The 24,786-nt window shown below is 47.7% G+C and overlaps 1 protein-coding gene across 2 annotated transcripts in view; it reads right to left on the bottom strand.

The window, feature by feature from the left end:
* The window catches only part of GABPA (GA binding protein transcription factor subunit alpha), a 67,424-nt gene extending 42,860 nt beyond the window's left edge, over positions 1-24,564 (bottom strand). Inside the window, exons 1-4 of one of the 2 annotated variants that reach the window (XM_030204269.1) lie at positions 24,379-24,564; positions 15,002-15,101; positions 13,758-13,902; positions 6,953-7,037 (exon numbers count right to left, since the gene is read on the bottom strand). In XM_030204269.1, the coding sequence (XP_030060129.1) occupies positions 6,953-7,037; positions 13,758-13,902; positions 15,002-15,078 (307 nt within the window). In that variant the 5' untranslated portion in view covers positions 15,079-15,101; positions 24,379-24,564. The remainder of the gene's footprint in view (positions 1-6,952; positions 7,038-13,757; positions 13,903-15,001; positions 15,102-24,378) is intronic. The other variant, XM_030204268.1, reaches the window with a different exon arrangement.
* Positions 24,565-24,786: the final 222 nt, after the last annotated feature.

Here is a 24,786-nt window from a genome sequence, read left to right as displayed (position 1 = left end):
TATTATAAGGGCTGGCATCTCCCCCAGGCATGAAATACCCCCTCACCGCAGTTTTCCCCATTCACTTTCATACAGACCTTCACTTCATTCCCACTGCACGCACACACACCCATCCACCTTTTTCCAGCCCCCTCCCTGCATCTAAACTCCGTATTTTTCCAGCTCCCCCGCACACTCACCAGTCCAGCACTGTAAGAGGAAGAGTTGCAGTCACAGATCGGACTGCTTTCTGTTCCTTTGCCATCCCGGGCCCAACTTTTCCTTTGAATCATGTGGGTCTATGTACAGTCGCACAGCTTAAAGGAACCGTAAAGGAATCAAGGAAGTAGAGGAGGAAGCAGCCCAACCTGTAGCTTTGCAGCTCATTCTCCAGACTGGCGAGTGTGGCGGGAAGGAGTCACTTTTCATCAGATCTGTGCCTGCAAAGGTAGACTGCACGAAATTCTGCTCGGGAAAGGCAGAATTCTGTGCAGTCTAAGGGGCGGGGGAAATATCTTTTCTCTGTGAGGAAAGTAGGTGGGTACATTCACTCTGTCCCTGCAATGTTGAACGGTTAAAAAAAAAAAAAAAAAAGGCCATCTCAGCAGATTAGCACGTATTCACCCACAGAGAATCCACCTGCAAGAGTGTCCCATTCAGAAGTTCCTTCAGATATCTATAATGAAAGCTGGATTATGAATATATCTTCCCATATTTGTTCAATTGCATTGGCCTCAATTTTGAGTCAAATATTTTGTGGATCAGCCTCAATGAGCTTTGTTGAAGCAAAAGGAAAATAAGGAAGAGTTTATTATTGCTCGATATTTGTGCTGCTACATTTCCCGGGATGGCAGAGGGCAGAATAGATGTAACAAGTTAGAGTCTTACGTGGTCTTGTCAATTCATGTTTACTGTAAACTATGGAGAACTGTCATGTTATCAACTTGCAAAATGTGTTTACTCCAGGATCAATATGGCTACTAGAGTTCTGCATTAATATCTCCTTTCTATAAAAACACAAAAAGGTAAAATTATGTATAATCATACCTGATAATTTTCTTTCCATTAATCATAGCTGATCAATCCATAGACTGGTGGGTTGTGTCCATCTACCAGCAGGTGGAGATAGAGAGCAAACTTTTGCCTCCCTATATGTGGTCATGTGCTGCCGGAAACTCCTCAGTATGTCGATATCAAAGCTCCATCCGCAGGACTCAGCACTTAGAGAATTACACCCACGAAGGGACACTCTGCCCAGCTCACCACCGCCGAAACGGGGGAGGGGAATTAACCCAGCTCATCCCCACACAAGTGGGGGAGGGGAATCCGTCCAGCTCATCCCCGCGGAGCGGGGGAGGGACACCACACCCGCCGATGCGGGGGGATCTGGCTTATCCTGCAACCGCAACCGCGGGAGGAGCTGACTGACCCTAACACCGCCGAAGCGGGAGGGGTACAAAGCTGCCCTACAGCCGCACGAAGCGGGAGGGAGTGCCGGCAGAATTTATGTCTCAATCCAGCCCCGTAAAACGGAGGGGAGAGGAATGCAGCAGCTCACTGTAACACAAACTCGTCTCAACTCTTGAAGAATCCAAGTGAAAGAACTTGAACACGAAGTCTTTCTGAAATAACTGAAGACTAAACTTGAACCTGAAATGCAACCAGAATAAAAACAGAACAGATATCTGGGAGGGGCTATGGATTGATCAGCTATGATTAATGGAAAGAAAATTATCAGGTATGATTATACATAATTTTACCTTCCATATCATCAAGCTGATCAATCCATAGACTGGTGGGATGTACCGAAGCAGTACTCACCCAGGGCGGGACATTGAAATCCCTGACCTCAACACTGAAGCTCCAAACCGGGCCTCCGCCCGTGCAGCCACAGTCAAACGGTAATGCTTGGAGAATGTATGAGCCGAAGCCCAAGTTGCCGCCTTGCATATCTCTTCCAAGGAGACGGATCCGGCCTCTGCCATCGAGGCCGCCTGAGCTCTCGTGGAGTGAGCCTTCAGCTGGATAGGCGGCACCTTCCCCGCGGCCACATAAGCCGCTGCAATGGCTTCCTTGACCCATCTTGCCACTGTAGGCTTAGCAGCCTGCAGACCCTTACGAGGACCTGCAAACAGGACAAACAGATGATCCGATTTCCGGAAATCATTGGTCACTTCCAAGTATCTGAAGATGACTCGTCTCACATCCAGATATTTAAGAGCAGAGTACTCCTCTGGGTAGTCCTCCCTACGAAAGGAAGGGAGACAGAGCTGCTGATTCACATGGAAGCGAGAAACAATCTTGGGCAGGAAGGAAGGCACTGTGCGAATAGTCACTCCTGCCTCAGTGAACTGCAGAAAAGGCTCTCGACATGAGAGCGCCTGGAGCTCGGAAACTCTTCTGGCTGAAGTGATAGCCACCAAAAAGACTGCTTTCAACGTCAGGTCTTTCAGAGATGCCCTCGACAAGGGTTCAAAAGGCGGCTTCTGCAATGCTCTTAGCACCAGGTTGAGATTCCACGCAGGCACCACTGAGTGCAAAGGAGGGTGCAGGTGATTAACTCCCTTGAGAAAGCGCACCACATCTGGCTGCGAAGCCAGGGAAGCACCCTTCAGGCGGCCCCTGAAGCAAGCCAGAGCCGCTACCTGGACTTTAAGGGAACTGAGCGACAGGCCTTTCTCCAGACCTTCTTGCAGGAACGCCAACACTGAAGAAATTGGAGCAGTGAAGGGAGAAAGTGAGCCTGCTTCACACCATGCTGCAAAGGTACGCCAAACCCTGGCGTAAGCAGTAGAAGTAGAGCGTTTCCTCGCTCTCAGCATAGTGGCGATGACCTTGTCTGAGAAGCCCTTCTTCCTCAGACGCTGCCGCTCAATAGCCAGGCCGTAAGACCAAAGGGAGAGGGATCCTCCATCACCACGGGACCCTGATGTAACCGGCCCTGCTCCACTGACAGCCGCAGAGGATCGTCGACTGAGAGCCTGATCAAGTCCGCATACCAGGGACGTCTGGGCCAATCCGGACCCACCAGGATTACCCTGCCGGGATGCTTTGCCACCCGGTCTAGCACCCTGCCCAACATGGGCCAGGGCGGGAACACATAGAGGAGCTCTTGTGTCGGCCACTGTTGGAGAAGAGCATCTACTCCCAGGGATCGAGGGTCCCGTCCTCTGCTGAAAAAGCGCGGCACTTGGCAATTGGCCGATGACGCCATCAGATCTAGGCTCGGCTGGCCCCAGCGCTTCGTGATGTCCAAGAACGCCTGAGCAGATAGTTGCCACTCTCCGGGCTCCAAGGTATGGCGACTGAGAAAGTCCGCCTTGACATTCATGACTCCGGCAATGTGGGCCGCTGAAAGCTGCTCCAGGTTCGCTTCCGCCCACTGGCAAAGACTCATAGCCTCCTTGGCTAGAGGGGCGCTCTTGGTACCTCCCTGGCGGTTGATATAGGCCACAGCCGTGGCATTGTCCGACAGGACCCGTACAGGCTACAACACCAGTACCGGGATGAACTCCAATAACACCAACCGAATGGCTCTGAGTTCCAGGAGGTTGATAGACCACTTGCCTCTGCAGGAGACTAGAGCCCCTGCGCTGTCCTTCCCAAGCAGTGGGCTCCCCAGCCCATCAAAGAGGCGTCTGTCGTGACGACAATCCACTCCGGGGTCACCAGAGGCAATCCTGCAGACAACTTGTCTGTCTGCGTCCACCAGCTCAGCGCCTTGCGCACTGCTGGGTCCACGGGAAGGCGCACAGCATAATCCTCCGACATCGGAGTCCAGCGCAGCAGCAGAGATAGCTGTAGTGGTCTCATATGAGCCCTGGCCCAGGGCACTACTTCCATCGTGGCCGTCATAGAGCCCAACAGCTGCACGTAGTCCCAAGCCCGAATAGGAGAGGCTACTAGGAACTAGTCCACCTGAGCCTGAAGCTTGACAATCCGATTGTCTGGCAGGAACACTCTGCCCACTTGGGTGTCGAATCGAACTCCCAGATACTCCAGGGACTGAGTCGGGCGCAGCTGGCTCTTCTTCCAGTTGATGATCCATCCCAGGGAGCTCACAAGAGCAACTACCCGGTCCATAGCTTTGCCGTACTCTGCATAAGAGGGGGCTCGGATCAACCAGTCGTCCAGATAAGGATGGACTTGTACTCCTTCCTTTAGCAGGAAGGCCGCTATGACCCCCATTACTTTGGAAAAGGTCCGCGGAGCAGTAGCCAACCCGAAAGGGAGGGCTCTGAACTGGAAGTGTCGTCTCAGGACTGTAAAACGCAGAAAGCGTTGGAGAGGAGGCCAGATGGGAATATGCAGGTACGCTTCCTTGATGTCCAAGGAAGCCAAGAACTCTCCTGCCTTCACTGCCGCTATAACAGAGCGGAGAGTCTCCATGCGAAAGTGCCTCACTTTCCAGGCCCGATTGACCCCTTTGAGGTCGAGGATAGGCCGGACAGAACCTCCTTTCTTTGGAACCACAAAGTAAATGGAGTAACGTCCCTTGCCAATCTGATTTTTTGGCACCGGAACGACCGCACCCAGGCGGATCAGGTTGTCCAAGGTCTGCTGCACTGCCACAGCTTGACCGGAGACTTGCAGGGAGAGAGTACAAACCCGTCTCTTAAGGGTTGGCAGAACTCTAGCTTGTAGCCGTCTCTGATGACTTCCAGCACCCACGCGTCTGAAGTTATAGTGGTCCACTCGCCCAGAAACGAGGACAGCCGTCCTCCAATCTGCACTGGGGCGTGGACCAAGGCCCCGTCATTGGGTACGAGACCCTGGGGGAGGACCGGAGGGAGCACCTCCGGGACGGCGGTCTCTGCGAAAGGAATGCTGCTTTGGGGAGAAATTCCTCTTGAAGGAAGAGGGGGCAGAGGAACCCGACTTGCCCGGGCGGTACCGACGGGCTTCCAGCAACCGTCCTCTGGAGGTACCGGGACGAGTACTAGCCCGAGCCCTGACCTCTGGTAATTTCTTGCCCTTAGACGTGCCGAGATCGGTCACGATTTTGTCCAGCTCGACCCCAAAGAGCAGCTTGCCTTTAAAAGGCAATCTAGCCAGGCGGGATTTAGAGGCGTGGTCAGCAGACCAATGTTTCAGCCAAAGCCACCGCCGCGCAGAGACTGTCTGAGCCATGCCTTTAGCTGAGGCTCTCAAGACATCATACAGCAAGTCTGCCAAATAGGCTAAGCCCGATTCCAGGGCCGGCCAATCAGCCCTCAAGGAAAGATCCGAGGGGGAAGCCCGCTGCACCATAGTCAGGCACGCCCTGGCCACATAGGAGCCGCAAACTGAGGCCTGCAAACTTAAAGCAGCTGCCTCAAAGGACGACCTTAAGGCCGCCTCCAATCTTCTGTCTTGGGCGTCCTTTAGGGCCGTGCCACCTTCCACCGGCAACGCCGTTTTCTTAGTCACCGCAGTGATTAAAGAATCCACGGTAGGCCACAGATAGGCCTCACGTTCACTCACAGCTAAAGGATAGAGGCGGGACATAGCCCTAGCCACTTTAAGGCTCGTTTCCGGGACATCCCATTGAGCCGCAATTAAGGTGTGCATGGCATCATGCATGAGGAAGGATCTAGGCGGGCGCTTCGTCCCCAGCATAATGGCAGAGCCAACAGGGGCTGAGGGAGAGACGTCCTCCGGAGAGGAAATCTTCAAAGTGTCCATGGCCTGTAAAAAACAGGTTGGGCAAATCCTCTGGGCTAAAAAGCCGCGCTGCAGAGGGGTCATCCGCTCCATCCGAGCGGGGATCTATCTCCTCCAAGGAATCCGCAAAGGACCGTTGGGAGACCTCAGACACGCTGCCCTCATCTACATCGGAGGAGACAAAGTCCTCCAAGGCCTGGAAATCAACCCGAGGGCGTTTACCTCTGGGAACCTCAACCTCTTTATCAGAAGAGGGAGCAGGGGCAGCGTTTTGCATGAGGAAAGCCTGATGCAGCAGCAAAACAAACTCGGGGGAGAAACCCCCCAGACTGTGCACTTCCGCAGCCTGGGCAACAGCCCTAGACGCACTCTCAACCGGCGCTCGCAATAGCGGGGGAGAGACATGCTGCGCATCCAAAATGGCGTCCGGCGCGAAACTCCGCGAAGGAGCCGCGCGGGAAGAACGGCGCTTAACTTTAGCCGCTTGTGCCGTCGCCCAAATTAAGGGCGTTCATGGCATTAATGTCTCCAACCTCAAGGGCGGCCCACGAAGAAGCCGTCCGAGCCGCGTGGCCGACCAAGATGGCGGAGGCGAGGAGCGGGGATGGGCGTTTATGGCGGGAAAAAAACCGCCACGCCGGAGGAACGACCGGGACATTCATCGGTCACTAAACTGTCACCCATCAAGGGCGAATCAGGTTGTAAAACCCCCGCATCCCCTCTAGAAGCGCTCCAGCGATCCGGGGAGCGACCCTTTGCGCCCTCGCCCTCCGACGCCATATGCCACGAGGAGAAGAATCGGGGAACCCCCTGCCCGCTATAAAAAGGTAAAATTACCTGCTTGCCGCTCCGAGCTGTAACGAACTGGTGTCCCAGTGAGTAGCTGCAATGAACGTTTAAAGAAACGTCGAATTAAACGCCTTTAAAGACGTTTAAAATTTTTTTTTTTTTTTTTTTTTTTAAACGGAGCCAGCGGGAGGGGGGAGAAAAGGAGGGACCTGGCACCACCAGGTTTGCACTTGCTCAAAAGAGCCCTCAACCCCAGGCCTCAACAAAACCTAAGGATTAGGCTTGGAGGCCTAGCCAGAGCTGCTGCTGTGTGTGACCACCACCTGCTGAGATAGAGAACATACTGGGGAGTTTCCGGCAGCACATGACCACATATAGGGAGGCAAAAGTTTGCTCTCTATCTCCACCTGCTGGTAGATGGACACAACCCACCAGTCTATGGATTGATCAGCTTGATGATATGGAAACAGTCTTTCACTCCCAAAATTTAAATTGATAGGTTAATAAACATGGAATTTGCTGCAACTGCAAATGAAGGTACCTTGTCGGGATATAACTTGTACACTCAGCTGTACGGTTCCATCTGTCTTAACTCCTTGGTCAAACAGACTGCGATCAGGATCAAGCTTGTGGACAGCAGGAAAGAAACATTATTAGTCTTTCAACATTTCTTTTAAGAATCAGAGAACTTTCATTAAAAAGGTCTTTTCTTTGAAGCAATACCATATAAAAATAATCAATTCCTGAACTGCTGATATCAAACACTGTAGCCTTGCTAGCAGAACATGTGGCTGTTTCAGGACAATCCTAAGTAATCCTACTTCTGTACTCTTACAGGAGGATTGCTGTACCCTTTACATTCTGACAAAGCCACAAAAATCTTATCACCCTGCAGCAAACTCTGTAGGCCAAGTAGACTCGGGTTTCCCACATTTTACAGCTGAGTGACTATACTATATACATAAAAACATATAGTAACATAGTAAGGCAGATAAAGACAGCACTATACTACTGCTATATTCACACACTATGGGCCCTTAAGCTGCACTAGAAAGTGGCCTGCACTATGACTAATGCACAGATTTCCCGTGCGCTGAGGCCACTTTTAGCATGGCTGTCAAATGGTCACGTTTTCCATTTTTTGAATAATGGCCATGTGCTAATTTTCTCATTAGCATGCAAAACCTTAATTACACCTATTTTGTAAGTGGTAAGGGCTCATACACTAACCACATGGCGATGTAGCTACGCTGACCAATTAGCACTGGGCAAGCTTACTCTCTGTCCCCAAACACAACAGAGCATGCCCCATATAGTGTTTTTTTTTAACCTGCAGTAAGCATGCATTAGTGCTTACTGTAGCTTAGTAAAAGGGTCCCCAAGACCTTTGTTATTCCACTAAACATGAACAGAAAGTGCTATGAAAGTTATTTTATTAGACTTGTGCTATAGATCACAATCATAAATTTGACTGCTTTATTTTGTGAAAGTGAGGCAAAGTGCCTGCTCTTCTTTCTCCATTTACACAAGTTTTGATTATAGCTCACATTCTCTGAAAGGAGAAAAAGAAAGTAAGCTTGTACTTTTAATAATTTTCAGCTGTCAATGAAAACCACACACTAAACAAGTCATCAGCCAACACTGAGCAAACGATCTTTAACATTTATGAGATACTTGAAGCCTTAGTATACTACTCTTAAGATGCAATAAACGAGTAATAAAGAAATGGTTTAATTTAAATTCTAATAACCATATACTGGGTCTTAAATTAATGCCTGGTACTTCACTCTACCAATAAAATGGGACTTCTCTAATTACTATGCTACTGGAGTCAGCATTGTGCATTGCTTAGTTACACAGCACAGCTCCTCTATATAAACAGGTTTTGAAAGTGGTCATCAGGATATGGACTAGGAACATGATCCTTCTGTAGGTACAAAAAGAGTATAGCCATGGATTGAAAAATTAGTTCTTACCTAATAATTTTCTTTCCATTAGTCCCAACAGATCAATCCAGAGACTTGTGGGTTATATCCCTCTAGCAGCAGATGGAAATTGAGATAGCTATATGTGGTTATGTGCAGCCACCTTCTCTTCAATATGGTCAATACCAACGCAGTAGAAATTCAGAAATCCAACCAGGCCACTCTTCTGCCTCTATGAACTAAATTTGGAACTCCAACTGCCAAAGTGGGAGACTGAAGTACACTGCCAGAGTGGATACTGCATTATCCTCTTTTCTATGAGGTTTCTTCAGTTTCGTCTCGTTTGTTTGCTTTTTGTTTCGTCTCATTTGCTGTTTTTTTTTTTTTTTGTTAAGATTGAAACCAAACGCAGGAACTCTTCCATCACTGGAAATGAAATGCTAAACCTGAAACAAACCACAGAAAATAAACTTAGAAAGGGCAGTCCTCTGGATTGATCTGTTGGGACTAAAGGAAAGAAAACTAATCAGGTAAGAACTAGTTTTTTCTTTCATAGCGTCCCACAGATCAATCCAGAGTCGTGGGATGTACCAAAGCAGTCCAAGTAGGGCGGGATAGATTCACCCCAGAAGATAGGGCCGAACCTCCGAATGCTGCGTCCTGACAGGCCGCCACGGCCAATCTGTAATGCTTAGTAAAGGAATGTACCAAAGTCCACGTGGCAGCCCTGCAAATGTCCTCCAATAAAACCAAGCAAAACTCAGCATGTGAAGTTACCCGTGCTCTCATGGAGTGTGCCCATACCTGCAAGGGAGGAGATCTACCCACAGCTATGTAAGCCAAAATTAGCGCCTCCCGCAACCAACGCACCACCGTGGCCTTGGATGCCATGTCTCCTTTCTTGTGGCCAGCATGAAGTACAAAAGAAGTCATTAGGTAACACATAAGAATACAATGAACATCCAGGCACCACAGCACCCGGAACTTGGGGGATAGTCCTCCCAGTGAAACACCGGTAATACCAAAGCCTGGCTCAGATGGAAACGTGACACCATCTCGGGCAAAAAGGATGGCACCATCTGAATGCATACTCCTGCTTCTGTAAATCGGAGAAAGGGGTCCTTGCATGACAAGGCCTGCAGTTCCGACACATGCCGCGCTGAGGCAACAGCCACCAGGAAAACTGTTTTCAGAGTGAGATCCTTCAAAGATAAAATTGGTTTAAAGGCTCAAAGGGGGAAGGGTGCTGCATTGACCACCAAACTAGGTTCAGATTCCAAGTCCGGAGTACCAGTAACTGCGGTGGGCGCAGATGGTCATCCCCCACCGCCGTTTCACCTAGAAACATGGCTTCATCAGGAACGAAGTGCTTTCTGTAATGTTGAGTCAGAAATTTAAGCTGGAGGCATAAATTTGAAAATGGCGACATTTTCAAATTTATGCCTCCAGCTTAAATTTCTGACTCAACATTACAGAAAGCACTTCGTTCCTGATGAAGCCATGTTTCTAGGTGAAACGGCGGTCCCCGTTGAACGGTTATAGAAGAGTGCTGAATTAAACTACAAGCTAAGTGCTACTTTACCCTGTGTGTTGTTAAATATAGAGAGCACAAGAAATACTGCTTTAACATTGCTTATATTGTGTGTAGAACTTGAGACTTAAATAACAGCCTGGGAAGTGGAGTTTTTTGCTCTATGATAGAACCGTTGCGTGAGTTATGTCACAAAAAATCTTTGTATAACCTCGCACTAAACCACCAGCATTATACTGGAGGTTTCTGAGGGCTTTTTCTCCATTTTCACCCATTGAATAGTGCACCAACTTGTAATATTGGCTGGAACTGTGCCATTTTGTATTAGGTTACATATTTTACTCCAGCCACGCTGCATTTGTTCAGTGTGATATCACTGGTGCAACCTGAACCCGATTACTACAAGTCTAACAAGGCAGATAGATAAATTCCCAGAGTTCCATGAGGATCCTCAGGGAATCCTTTCAGGAACTGAGTAACTCAAAAGAGAAATACCTTTAATAATTACTACTATTTACATCAATAGAAGCTCAGAGAGCACGAGTACAGTACCACAAACCCCAGAAGCAGACAGCCAAGAGAGTACTTCCTAATCCCTGGTCTTCCAGGCCAGGATAATAGACTGGTCTTGCAGGACTCCAGGAAAGGAAATAGGTATGGCTAAATTTCATTCTTCTTATGGTCCAAGCTAGAAAGCCCTATACATCCAGGTGGAAGGAAGACAAGGCTCCCAACACAACCACTCTGCCAAAAGGTGCTGCCATCTCTTGCCCAAAGGATTGAGCTTGTAATGCTTCACAAAAGAACAAAGAGGACCAGGCTGCTGCACAGCAAGTGTTCTCTAGAGACACAGCCTGAGCCTCAGCTCAGAAGTCACCTGTTCCCTGTTTGAACGGGATCAAAAGGTCACCTGGGACCATCTTATTTGACAGAATATAAGCTGCCTCTATAGCCACTTTAATCCAGTGAGCCACTTTGTATGCCGCTTCTCCTTTATACAGTATATGAAAAAGGTAAAATTAGTCCTTACCTAATAATTTTATTTCCATTAGTCTCAGAGTGTTGGGGGGTTACGTCCCTCTACCAGCAGGTGGAGATAGAAAGACCTTCAGAGGTTTGGTATATGTGGTCACATGCAGCTGCCAGAACCTCAGTAGTCGATATCAAAGCAGTGGAAGAAGCAGATAATTCATAAACAATTCCTCTCCTGTCTCTTCAAAAGCCTCGACCACTCCTGTGGGAGAAGAACACCTAAGGCGCCACAGACTACCAACATTCACAATTCTTCTCTTTTTTTTGGAAATAAAGAAATCAAATGCCGGTGCCAAACATGAAAAGGAACAACTACATTAATATGCAGAGAAAAACAGGGTGGGCCTCTGGATTGATCTGTTGGGACTAGTGGAAAGAAAATATCAGTTAAGGACTAAATTTTACTTTCCATAGCGCCCCACAGATCAATCCAGAAACTTGTGGGATGTACCAAAGCAGTCCTCAAATGGAGGCAGGATAATGCCACCCCGGTGGCTATGACTGAAGCTCCAAAAGTCGCCTCCTGACGCACTGACACGTCAATTCTGTAATGCTTAGAGAACGTATGAACCAACAACCAAGTGGCCGCCCTACAAATCTCATCCAAGGGAATAAACCGGTACTCTGTGAAGGATGCAGCCTGCGCTCTGGTAGAATGCACTTTAAGGTGTGACGGAGGCGACTGCCTCATGACTAAATATGCCGACCAGATTGCCTCTCAGAGTCACTGGGCCACCGTGGCTTTCAAAGCCATTTCACCTTTCTTGTGACCTGCATGAAGAATGAAAAGATGATCAGACCGACGGAAATCATTGTTGACTTCCAGTATTTGAGAAGGATGCGTCCAACGTCGAGACACCACAGTGCTGAAGATTCAGTTGGATAATCCTCCTGGCAAAAACGATGGAAGGAAAAGTAGTTGATTCAAATGAAATTGCGACACAACCTTCGGAAGGACAGCACTGTCCGAATGGAAACCCCAGCCTCCGTGAAACGAAGGAAAGGATCTCTGCAGTAGTTCTGACACGCAAGATCCTTCAGAAAGATCCCAACAGCTCAAAGGGAGGCCTCTACAGAGTGCGCAATACCAGATTGAGGTTCCAAGATGGAAGAACAGGCAACTGTGGCGGTTGAAGATGATTTACACAACGGAGGAAACTAACTATGTCTGGGTGAGAACTCAATGTACCCTGCAGATGGCCCTGGAAGCATGCCAATGCGGCCAACTGGACCTTTAACAAAACCAGAGACAAGGACCTGTCTACATCATCTTGCAAGAGGGTTAGGAAAGAAGCCACCGTGGCTGATGAAGCTGAAAGGCCTGCCGCAGAGCACCAGAACTCAAAAGGTGCGCCAGACTCGCGCATAGGCCATGAAAGTGGACTGCTTTCACACCTGTAGCACTGTGGTAATTACTCTGTTGGGAAACCCATTTCGCAAGCGTGCCCTCTCAAGAGCCAAGCCATAAGACCAAAGAGGAATGGATCCCTTCCTCAGTAGCCCCCGGCGACCCATGAGCTGCAGAGGTCTGTTGACCAACAGGTGAACTAAGTCTGCATAGCACGGACACCTGGGCCAATCTGAAGCTACCAAAATCACCTGACCCGGGTGCTGGGCAATGTGTCCCACTACCCGTCCCACCATAGGCCACGGTGGGAATACTTAGAGGAGAGTCGTGGGCCATGGTTGGAGCAGGGCATCTATTCCTTTGTATCCATACTCTCTGCTTCAGTGGGGCACCCTGGCATTGTTTCTGTTGGCCATCAGGTTAAGGCCCGGTATTCCCTATCACTGTGGGATCTGCTCGAACGCTGGCACCGAGATCTCCCACTCCCCTGGATCCAGCCGGAGATGGCTGAGAAAGTTTGCCTGGGCATTCAATGAGCCTGCAATGTGAGACACAGAGAGCAGGGGGAGATGGATCTCCGCCCAAATGCAAAGAAGGGCCACCTCCTTTGCTATTGCAATTTGTTGTATGGATCTTCATTTGTGATCCTTTCTGCAGATCTGTCTAGCCTGTCTTTCCTGGACTGCACTTCTGTGGGAAATGCATGACCCAAATCTAACATGGCCACCACTCCTACCAAATCGGGCCCGACCCAGGGAGCAGCTCTTGCACTGCTAGAGAACCCAGAGCTGGCTCTGGAGCCCTTCCAGAGCCATTTCCATGCATCCACCGATGGCCCTATCCAGCAATTAGGGCCTAGAGCCATGGAAATGTCCCTGGCTGCCTCAAAGACAAGCCTACTTCCCATGATGAAGATGTCGCTGGCACTCCTACCACTACCCGAAGGGGGAGATTTTCCTGAATGGAGACACTCCAAGGCCGCAATACTAACTGCTCTCTTATGTCCTCTCCTCTTCTTTTTTCTTCAAGACTCTTTCAGGGTTAGAGCCCTCATGAGGAAGAAGGGCTCCTGAAGAATTTTTTTTCTTGTTTAACTGTGATCCAAGGCTTGGAGATAGAGACACAGAAAGGGCCCGACACCTGCTGACAGCCAGCTACTCAAGGAGCACCAACCCTCAGGCAAGGTCTCCAACTCAACCAGAGAAGGGTCCAAGGACCTATTCCCCTGGACTCAACTGGCACAGCACCTGGCCTGAGGGAGTCAGGCTGCTCGAACCTGCACCCTCTTATGCTGGCGATGTAATTTAACCCACTTGTTTGGGTTGGTCTAGTTGGATGATGAGGAAGATAAATGTACAGCACATACAATAACAAATGATCTTAAGTTTTTGAGTTCCTCTTTCTAGACAAAGTTTAAAAAACCACTTAAAAGTACAAGGCAAGAATATGACCATTTACTGCTCTCTGTACGGAATATAAACCTAAATTGTAGTCCTCCCATTCTCTTTACCTGAATATCCTGCAGACAGATCTCATGTGCATCCAGTGAACACTGAAGCCTTGGCTCCAGCAATTTCTTGAGATTTCCAACTGGCTCATTGATGTCAATAGCCTGACTAACAAACTCTGCTGTAGTGTACGTCTGCTCCACAATGCTGAACAACAAAGAACAATGACATTGCAAATAAATACTGATCAAACATTCACTTTTTCTAAAAAATGCAGTGTGCTTAAGTATCATTAGTGCAAAAAGTTATAAAATAAAAAGTCAATTTTTACAAGTCAATAGTACATTTTAGTTTGGGATGTGAATATATTTAAAACGACACAGGAAATTTATTTCCCATGTTGTTTCACAGGAGTCCTTTTACTAAGGTACGCCAAGGGATTTAGTGTGTGCTAAGTACCATAATGGGTTGCACTGTATTCAGTGTGCGCTAAATCCGTTAGCATGCCTTAGTAAAAGGACCTATATTATTTTAACCTGAAATGACAGGAGAAAACCTTAGTTTCCTCCTTCCTCCCCCCTCTATGTCATTAACAGGCTGCAAGTTACTGAGCAATAGAGAAGGGAGTGGGGAGTTGTTATACTGCCTTTCTGTGGTTACAATCAAAGTGGGTTTACACATTATATACAGGTACTTATTTTGTACCCAAGGCAAAGGAGGGTTAAACAACTTGCCCAGAGTCACACAGAGTTGCAGTGGGAATCAAAGCAGTTCCCCAGGATCAAACCACTGGGCTACGCCTCCTCTTCACAGTGTGAACTACTGACATCAACCCCCCCCCCCCCCCTCCCCAGTTAAACCATAAACAACTTTGGAAGCATCTAGTGACTACGGACTCTACTTTGGTGTTAACATTCTAATATTCACAAGATGCTGACTGAATTACTTGAGTACATTCAATTTCACTGTGCTTTAGTAATATTCTCTGTCAGAATTATCCTGATTCTATTATTGCAATTGTTCCCAAACCTGGTCTTAGAGGCAACACAGCCAGTCAGGTTTTCAGGATATCTACAATGACTATCCATCAGAGATATTTGCATGCACTGCCTTTACTGCATACAAATCCTGTTCATGAATATTCATTGTGGATATCCTGAAAACCTGATTGGCTGGGTTGCCTCCAGGACCAAGTTTGAGGACCACTGCATTAGTTCTTTTTTTATTGATAGCAGTGAAAAAAAGTAACCATGAGTTAAGTCAGTCTGAAAGAATGGAAACACTTAAATAACCATAGGATTCTTACCCTTCTTCTGTACATTCTTGCTTCTCTGTCCCATCAATTTCTATCTCTATCAACTCCTCTGCCTCTCTTTTAGTCATGGCTAATGCCTGTTACAAAAGCCCTGCAAAAGAACCATAAAACAATTTTAACAAAGGTGCCATTAATATTGTTTCACACATTTGAAATGCTATGAATTTTTCTTACTGAAAGCATAATGCTTCAACAGTGGTTTGAAACCATCATTGTTAAATCGACACCAGTCAAAATTTATTTTTAATTCTATTATTTCATTTGCTTTTTATTTCTATTACTATTCCAAGCCTATATCTTTCTTGCTAATTTGTATGTATTCATCATTGTTCTGTGTCTACTCCTGGTCAATCTGGTGTCATCCTAGGTCAGACCAATGGTCCATAACGCCTAGCATCCTGTCCCCTACAGTGGTCAATACAGATCACTTTGAAGTACCAGGCATCTTAAGGGGAAGGCCCTATCCTTCATTTGTAAACAAAGGAGATGGTAATACCCATATCTATCTGGCTAAAAACTGTTTATGGACTTCTCTGCTAGAAAATTTAATACTTTTTTTTTTGTTGTTGTTAAAACCTATTAACTATTAACTTCAAGCATATCCTCTGTCACACAGTGTGTTGACTAATGTTTCCTAATCTTGTGAATAATAAGATGGGGCCCAGGTTTAAAGCACATTCTAGGCTCCTTTACCGAATATTTTGTTGAAGTGAAGTTGATTGAACAATTTTCAAGCTTTTCCCCCACTTAGGGCTCTTTTTACAAAGCTGCGCTACAGATTAGCGGCACACTGAACGCAAAGCAGCTCACGGGAACAGAATGGGCTTCTTCACATTCAGCACACCACTAATTGGTAGTGCAGCTTTGTAAAAGGAGCCCTTAGAGATTATGGTGCTTGTTTTCATAGTTTCATATGTAACTTTGCAAGTCTATGTGCTTTGAAAAGCAGCCTCCAATTTTTTTTTTCTTCATAGACTTTGTACCAATTCTCAAATCAAAAGCACATTAGTATACGCCATCACTTGTACTTCTTTCTGTAAAAAAAAAAAAGTAAAAATCTACTTGAAAAGCATGCATGAAGATTTGAACACGCACTCTGTGTGCATACTTGTTCTCCCTCGACTTTAAAACACAGCCCAAGGAACAACTCCTTACAACACACATCATAGATGTTTAGACATATTGCACATGGCCCAACTCTCAGAAGCCTATCTATACAATTAAAATGCTAGTGTGGAAACTGCTTTTAAAATTAGCCTCCTGGTTTGTAAGAAACTAATAACTAAGAGGTGCTTCTCATTAGGTATAATGTATTATACGAAAAGCATTACCATCAAATCTATGTTATTTGAACATTCTAATCTCTGCACGGTGTTCCATTTGTAATGTGTTGGCATCATTGTGTATCATATCTATATTGCTTGAATGTTCTTCCATGCAGCCTATTGTGTAAATGTGTAATCCAATTAAAATCATAGACGAAATTAACGTTAACAGAATCCTAATAATAGGACTAATGTGAAATAGTTTATCTTCCAAGTTTACCTCAGTGATTACATTCTTGCTTATTTGTCCATTTTACTAATGTTTATACTGTTAACACAAAGTTTTATGCCAAGCTGTACACCGCCTTGTCTGAATCTTTTCATAAAGGTGGTTAATAAAGTCCAATCAATATATTTTTATTCAACACATTAGATAATGTTCCCTGCTGTTCTGGTTTCTAAAGAATGCTATTTGATTCATTTCATTACCTTGCAGTTATTGACCAATTCCTCACTTTATCGTCAAATTATCTTTTTGAGCAATGCATCAATTTAGACTAGTTCAGTTTTCTTGACAAACCAGACCCATTATCACTTCTATGTGTGCATATTACCTTCAAGGAAAGTCTCACAAAACATCTTCAGTCAGTCCAAAACACTAATTCAGATTCTACACTGTGAAAAATTTGACATGACTCATTGTTTCAACACCACTGGCTTTCTATCACTGATCAGATTCAAGGTTCCAACTTTAATCTATACAGCCATCTACCTACACTGGTCATCCTGTTTATCTTTCCTTATCATTCCCTTTGCTTCACGTGCTTCTTGCGCCCATTCAGTGGACTCCAGCTATTTATACAGCGAAGTTACTCACCTGTAGCAGGTGTTCGAGGACAGCAGGCCAAGTATTCTTACATGTGGGCGACATCATCCAATGGAGCCTGCTGCAGATGCTGCCAAGAGTATTAGCTTAAGAAAATTCTAGCAGCATCCCACTGTGTATACATGGGTGCCTTCCCGCTTGATGTGCTAGTCCATCAGTCAGACGATACAGCTGAAGAATACAACACCTAGGGGAGGTGGGAAGGCATGCAAGAATTGGCCTGCTATCCTTGAATACCTGCAACAGGGTGTCCAGATCCAGAGAGTCCTCTTCACTGTGACGGCTGAAGAACCGAGGACAGTGACATAGGAATAGGCCAAGAGAACCAAGCCCCATCAACACATCAGCAGCTGTAACGGCTCGACCGACAGCTCCCAATCGCTGGAAGTCCGAGCGTGCCTGCTAAGGTCGGTCCCCACGAGAGGGACCCCTCAAAATCGCCGAAAGGCACAACAGGTGTCTCTCTGCCCCAGCCATTAACCAGTTGGGCTCCAGAGCCAGCAGACTACTAGGAATCCCTCCCCCCCCCCCCCCCAGCTAGTAGAAGAGGCTAGTGCCATAGCATTGTCTGAAAACGCCCAAACCAAAGCATTCCCAACAGTGGGGCAAAAGCCTCCAGATCTTAGCGCACCCCTCACAGCTCCAGAGGGCCTATGCACCTCTACTGGAAACCAAGAGCCGTGCCAGGGGACCCCTGCAAAGAGCCCCCCCAGCCCAAGAAACTGTCAACCGTAGACCCCACTTCCCAAGGCAGGAGTGGGGAGGGCCTCCCTAGGGTCGACTGGTGAAGCCACAACCACCTCGGGTCTGTCTGACCGCCAGAGGCTGTAACCCTCTGAAAATCGGAGACCAGGAGCTGAACAGGGCCCCATAAATTGGCTGCATCCAAGGGTAAGGTACCAATTCCAGGGCCGCTGTCAAAGAACCAAGGAGCTGCACAAAATCCCAGGCTGGAAACTGGGAGCAAAGCAGAAGCGAAGAATCCAGTGCGCTAACTTAAAGCGCCGTCCCTCTGTGAGAAACACTCAAGCTCACAGGGAATCGAAAAGAACACCTAGATGCTCCAAGTTGGTGTGCTGGCGCCAGCCGCCCCCACTGAAATTGAACACCCAAACCAGAAAAAAAAAATATACAAAACAGAAGGCGAACCATTGTTGAAGGAGCCTCTACACAGGCTTGGGAAAGAGGAGGCTCGGATTAGCCAGCTGTCCAAGTGCAGGAGGAAACAAAACCTCAGTCTCCGCAGAAAGACCACTACACGCTACATGCACAACCTAGGAAAAGGTCACCGGGCCCGTGAGGAGACCAAATGGTCGGGATCGGAATTGGAAAAGAACTGCAGAAGCAGCCCCAAGAGGGGAAGGTAATTACGCCTCCCTTGTCTCAAGAGCAGAGACAACTCTCTTTATGAACGGACGGGAACACAGACCTCAGGGTCACCATCCGAAAATGGACACCAGTGGACTCCTAGAGATCCCAATTGGGTTGCACTGCTCCCATCTTTCTGGGAACCTCGAAATAGGAGAACCGCCCAGACCGTGCTCGGCGGGAGGGATAGGAAGGGCCAGCAGCACTTCAACTGAGCTTCTGCTCTGAGCTGCCAGAGGCCCCCCGACAAGGAGACTGTAAGAAGAGAGGAGCTATCTACCGGAGGGGAAAACTCCAACTGGAAGCCATCACCCAGAATAACCAGCGCCAGAGCTGAGGAAAAGGCCCCCTGTAGGCCCGCAGAGACCATCCGGCCTGGCTATATTGGTATTGCCGGGAGACAGCAGCCACTCACTCTGAGTGCCCTGCCGTATCTCCATCCCCCGGAAGGAAGATTGCTGGGCTCGAAACTGAGCCCTCTGGCCAAAGGTCTGACGAACAGACCTACACAAGGAGCTGTCATGAAAAAGGGCACCTGCTGAGCCCACAAAGCAAGCAGAGGAACAAGGAACGTCTTCTGGAGGACGGTGGGGCCCACTCACCCAGCTCCTGAATCAAACTGCTGAGGTCATTTCCAAAAAGAAATGCGTCTCAAAAGGGTAGCCTGACCACGCAGGCCTTTGAAGTGGCATCGGCCACCCACACCCTCAGCCAGAACTGCCCCGGGAAAATGGAACTGCTGATGTCACTGCAAACAGACTTCTACAAATAGAAGCCTGCAGCTCCAAAGCAGTCACCTGAAGGCGTGCTGAAAAGCCCGTTTCGGCTTCCTATCTAGCAGATCCCTCAAGGCAAGGCTGCCAACAACCGAGAGGGTAGTACTCTGGGTGACTGCAGACACAAGAGTCCAACTTAGGTAAGGGAACATCTCCTCCTTCTGGCACCAGAGAAAAAAAAAAGGATGGGCCACGGTCCTCCCAACCTGTAGGTCTGTGTCAGATGCACTCCACCTTGCAGCAAGCAGGACCCGAATGTCCAGGTGAATGAAAAAATACCCTGGACGGTCCCCTGAGGCTCTTCATAAGGCTAGCTGCCTGACTACCTTCCGGAAACTCCCCAAGGGAGCGCTGCAAGTGCCTCTGAAATCAGGGGGCCGCCTCCTAGCAGCCCAACTGCAGCGAAAGCTAAGACTAAGTCTCCATGGGGCAGCAGTCGTGACCCCCTGGGAGCAGGCAGGGAGATCCCCACCTCCTCTTCTCTCCCCGGAGCTGCCAGGCCTGCTGGAGAAAAGGCTCCTAGCACCAGCCCAAGGCCTGGTGGAGCAGACGAAGGGACCTCCATCTACATGTGCAGGGGCTTTGCTTCTGCTGAAAAAAACCTAAATGGCTGCCATTCCCGTGTCCTTCTGAGGCGAAGCACCAAGGCCCTGCACCGGGAACCAGAGGCGAAAGAAACGCACTGCTGTGACCAAGCACGCCCTGCCCTGTATGTGTGAGCCCCAAATCAGCTCCTCCACTTAGGAACCGGACTGCACACCGTGCAGCAGCCCAAGACACTCACTGCAAGACGGGCAGCAGGTCACACACTAAGCGGGGGTTGCCATGGCCAGAGACTGCAGCTGAGCGAGAAAACAAGTGGCGCACCGCGCTACACACCCACTTTTTTTTTTTTTTTTGAGCACAGCACACACAAGCAAAAATATGTTTTGTTTTTTTTTACATTCAGGTAGATTAAGCAGTTTTCTGTCTTCAGAGGAATCACAGTCTGTTTGTATCTGCCAAAGACCTCAAGGAGCAGTTGTGAGATTTCAACCAGGCTCCCCTGGTTCTCACTCCATTGATCTAATCATTAAACTGCTCCTCCACTTCCTCTATGGTTTTATTTATTTTTTGTACCACCGACACACAATGCTCCCATCGATGTCCAAAGGCCTGAAGCACAGCAGAAAGGACCCACCACCCTGGGTCCACGCTACCCGGGGACACAGTCACCCCCCTCCCCTTTCAGAGCAGGGCACGGCAGCAGCACCGGCCTGCCAGACTCACTGTGTTGCCTGCGACTCCTCATCTTCTGAGCAGACTGGATGCTCAGCGGGCTCTCACACAGAGGGAAAACAGGGAAAAGGTGCAGAACACCCCAGGGGGAAGGCACAACAGGGACCCATCACCACCAGGTATGTCTGCTCAACTGGGAACCAGTTGACCAACTGGACCAGGAGGAAGGCCTCAGAACCAGAGACAGAGGAAGTCTGTCCATCCACCTGCTGGACATAGAAGGTACTGAGAAGCTGAACTGCTAGCAGGGAGCTGTGTAGTAGTGCTCAGTTCTGTATTTTCTATCTCAACCTGTTGGTCGATGGACATAACTACCCGCTCGTCCTGGAATAGTGGGAATGAACGTAATGGAAAGTTGTATTCTCACATGTAGGAATCCCTAGCTAACAGGCTCACCAAAAACAATGCTAGGACAGAAAAAACTTGAAACATCAAGGTCTTTAAGTCAATTAATCTGAAATCATATACAAAATGGTTGTGAAGGTGCAGCCTGGAACAGAACAAAACTGCGCCTAGGAGGCAGGAATTAGATTCTAGACACTAAAATTCTGCAGGACTATCTGACCGAACCAGCTGTCACGTCAGGTATTCTGCACAAGGCAGTAATGTGATGTGAATATGTGGACTGAAGACCACGTTGCAGCCTTACATATCTCCTTGATGGAGGCTGATCTCAAGTGGGCTACTGATATAGCCATGGACTATTGGGGGTTAACGGCTCATAATGTTAGACAGCCCAGCTTGAAAGTAAGTGAAGGGGATACAACCTGCAGGCCAATTGTAAAGTATGCATTTGTCAATTGCTACCCTCATCCAATTTGGATCAAAAGTAATAAAGCATGGATGGACTGTATGGGCTTTAGTCTGCTCTAGACAGAAGGCCAAGACTCGTTTGCAGTCTAAGTTATGCAGTGAGCTTTCACCAGGCATGAGGCTCAGTAGAACAAATGACTGATGGAACTCCGACACCACCTTAGGAGGGAACTTAGGGTGCATGTGAAGAACTGTTGTGATGAAATCTTGTGCAAGGCGGATCAGCCACTAAGGTCTGAAGCTCACCGACTTTAAGCTGAAATGACCACCACCAAAAACACAACTTTCCAGGTCGGATACTTCAGGTGACAGGAATCAAGTTGCTTCAAAGGAGTTTTCATTGGCTGTGCAAGAATGACTGAGATCCATGATACAGTAGGAGGTTTGACCGGGGGGGGGGGGGGGGGGGGGGGGCTTTGTAAAAAGCAAACCTCTCAAAATTGAACAACTAGAGGCTGTACAGAGATGAGCTTACTCCCTACATGAAGATAAACACTAACTGCACTGAAATGTACCCTTACATAGCTGGTTTTCAAAACAGAGAGAAGTACCTAGGTTCTCAAGCAGTTCTTGTATAGGACAAGTAAGAGGATCTAGGGTCTTGCCCTCACAGCAGATGGCAAACCTCTTTCATTTAAAAGAATGACATCTTGGCGGAATCTTTCCTGAAAGCAAGCAAGATTCTTGATATACTTTCAGGCAGATCCAAGGACTGAAATTCTACACTCTCAACATTCAGGCTATGAGGGCCCTGGGGTGCAGAAGAGACCCCTCATTCTGCATGACAAGGGTTAGAAAACACTCCAATCTTCATGGATCTTCAGAGGACAAATCCAGAAGAAGAGGGAATCGGATCTGCCTTGGCCAGTACAGGGCTATCAGGAACACGGTTCTTTGATTTCGCCCGAGTTTCAGCAAAGTCTTCTCTATGAGAGGTATGGGAGGATCTATGCATACAAAAGAAAAACATCTAACACTAGTCTGCTGTGTGACCATAGTAACATAGTAGACGACGGCAGAGAAAGACCTGCACTGTCCAGTCTGCCCAACAAGATAAACTCATATGTGCTACTTTATGTATATACCTGACCTTGATTTGTATCTGCCATTTCAGGGCACAGACCTTAGAAGTCTGCCCAGCACTAACCCCACCTCCCACCATCAGCTCTGCCACCTAATCTCCGCTAAGCTTCTGAGGATCCATTCCTTCTGAACAGGATTCCTTTATGTTTATCCCACGCATTTTTGAATTCCGTTACCGTTTTCATCTCCACCACCTCCCGTGGGAGGGCATTCCAAGTATCCACCACTCTCTCCGTGAAAAAATACTTCCTGAAATGTTTCTTCAGGCTGCCCCCCTTCAATCTCATTTCGTGTCCTCTAATTCTACCGCCTTCCCATCTACGGAAAAGGTTTGTTTGCGGATTAATACCTTTCAAATATTTGAATGTCTGTATCATATCACCCCTGTTTCTCCTTTCCTCCAGGGCATACATGTTCAGGTCAGCAAGTCTCTCCTCATACTTCTTGTAACGCAAATCCCATACCATTCTTGTAGCTTTTCTTTGCACTGCTTCAATTCTTTTTACATTCTTAGCAAGATATGGCCTCCAAAACTGAACAAAATACTCCAGGTGGGTCCTCACCAACGACTTATACAGGGGTATTAAAACCTCTTTTCTTTTGCTGATCACACCTCTCTCTATACAGCCTAGCAACCTTCTAGCTACAGCCACCGCCTCGTCACACTGTTTCGTCGCCTTTAGATCCTCAGATACTATCACCCCAAGATCCCTCTCCCCGTCTGTACATATCAGACTCTCACCACCTAACATAGGTCTCCTGTGGATTTCTACTCCCTAAGTGCATCACTTTGCATTTCTTCGCATTGAATTTTAATTGCCAAACCTTGGACCATTGTTCTAGCTTCTGCAGATCCTTTTTCATTTTTCCACTCCCTCTGGGGTGTCCACTCTGTTACAAATCTTAGTATCATCCGCAAAAAGGCAAACTTTACCTTCTAACCCTTTGGCAATGTCACTCACAAATATATTGAACAGAATCGGCCCCAGCACCGATACCTGAGGCACTCCACTACTCACCTTTCCCTCATCCGAGCGAATTCCATTAACCACCACCCTCTGGCGTCTGTCCGTCAACCAGTTCACCACATCTGGTCCTATCTTCAGCCTGTCAAGTTTATTCAAGAGCCTCCTGTGGGGAACCGTGTCAAAAGCTTTACTGAAATCTAAGTAGAGTACGTCTATAGCATGTCCCTGATTCAATTCTCCGGTCACCCTGCCAAAGAATTCAATGAGATTCGTTTGGCACGATTTACCTTTGGTAAAACCATGTTGTCTCGGAGCTTGTAACTTATCGGCTTCCAGGAAATTCACTATCCTTTCCTTCAGCATCGCTTCCATTACTTTTCCAAAAACCGAAGTAGTGAGGCTTACCGGCCTGTAGTTTCCAGCTTCTTCCCTGTCACCACTTTTGTGAAAAGGGACCACATCCGCTGTTCTCCAATCCCACTAGAACCTGTCCCGTCTCCAAGGATTTATTAAACAAATCTTTAAGAGGACCCGCCAGAACCTCTCTGAGCGCCCTCAATATCCTGGGGTGGATCCCGTCCGATCCCATAGCTTTGTCCACCTTTAGATTCAGAATGAGTTCTGTAAATTGTGCTGAAAAATAAGCATACTTGCAAAAAGAAAACTATTTTTACAAAGGCAGAAAGTAGAACGGAGAATAGACACACAACGTGAGGGTATCAACCAAAAACTATCGTAGGTTATGAATAAACGTTTCCTTGCCGCGCTCACTAAGTTTATTCACCCTACCCCACCTCTTCCCCCAAGCCCGACTTCAGAGGCTCCAGCGCAATAAACTGCGGGAAACATTACCAGCGTATACAGCCACCTTAAGGCACAAAACCCCACCAAAAACCCTCTCCGACTAGGATGCCAAAAGAAGCCGCTATACCTCCAGTCTCTTACCTCAATTCTTCTCCACGGACTAGGATCTCTGACTCCAACCAGGATGAGGTAAGTAGTACACGCAGAAGCTCTGCAGACACGGAAACAAAACAGAGTTGCGCCGGAGAGAGAAAAAGGCCGCCACCAGGAAAACAGGAAATCACACCCCTTTTCAGGACGCACTTCCGGTACATGCACTGCGCACACTAGAATAGTTGCACGCGCCAGAAGTTTCTGTCGGTGGGGGCGTGGCGCTATGGAGGCATACAAATATAATCATTCTCCTGTCCTTAACCTGCTTTTGAATGTTACTCTGTAGGCTTCTTAATGAAAACAAATATATTTTTAATAAAAAGGCAATTTATTTCATAGGGCGGCGAAGTAAAACTACATTTCCCAGTCGTCTCGCGGGTGA

Source organism: Microcaecilia unicolor, chromosome 5, assembly GCF_901765095.1.
Source record: "Microcaecilia unicolor chromosome 5, aMicUni1.1, whole genome shotgun sequence".
NCBI lineage: Eukaryota > Metazoa > Chordata > Amphibia > Gymnophiona > Siphonopidae > Microcaecilia > Microcaecilia unicolor.
Note: the sequence above shows the minus strand (reverse complement) of the source record. Positions and strands in the feature narration are given on the sequence as shown.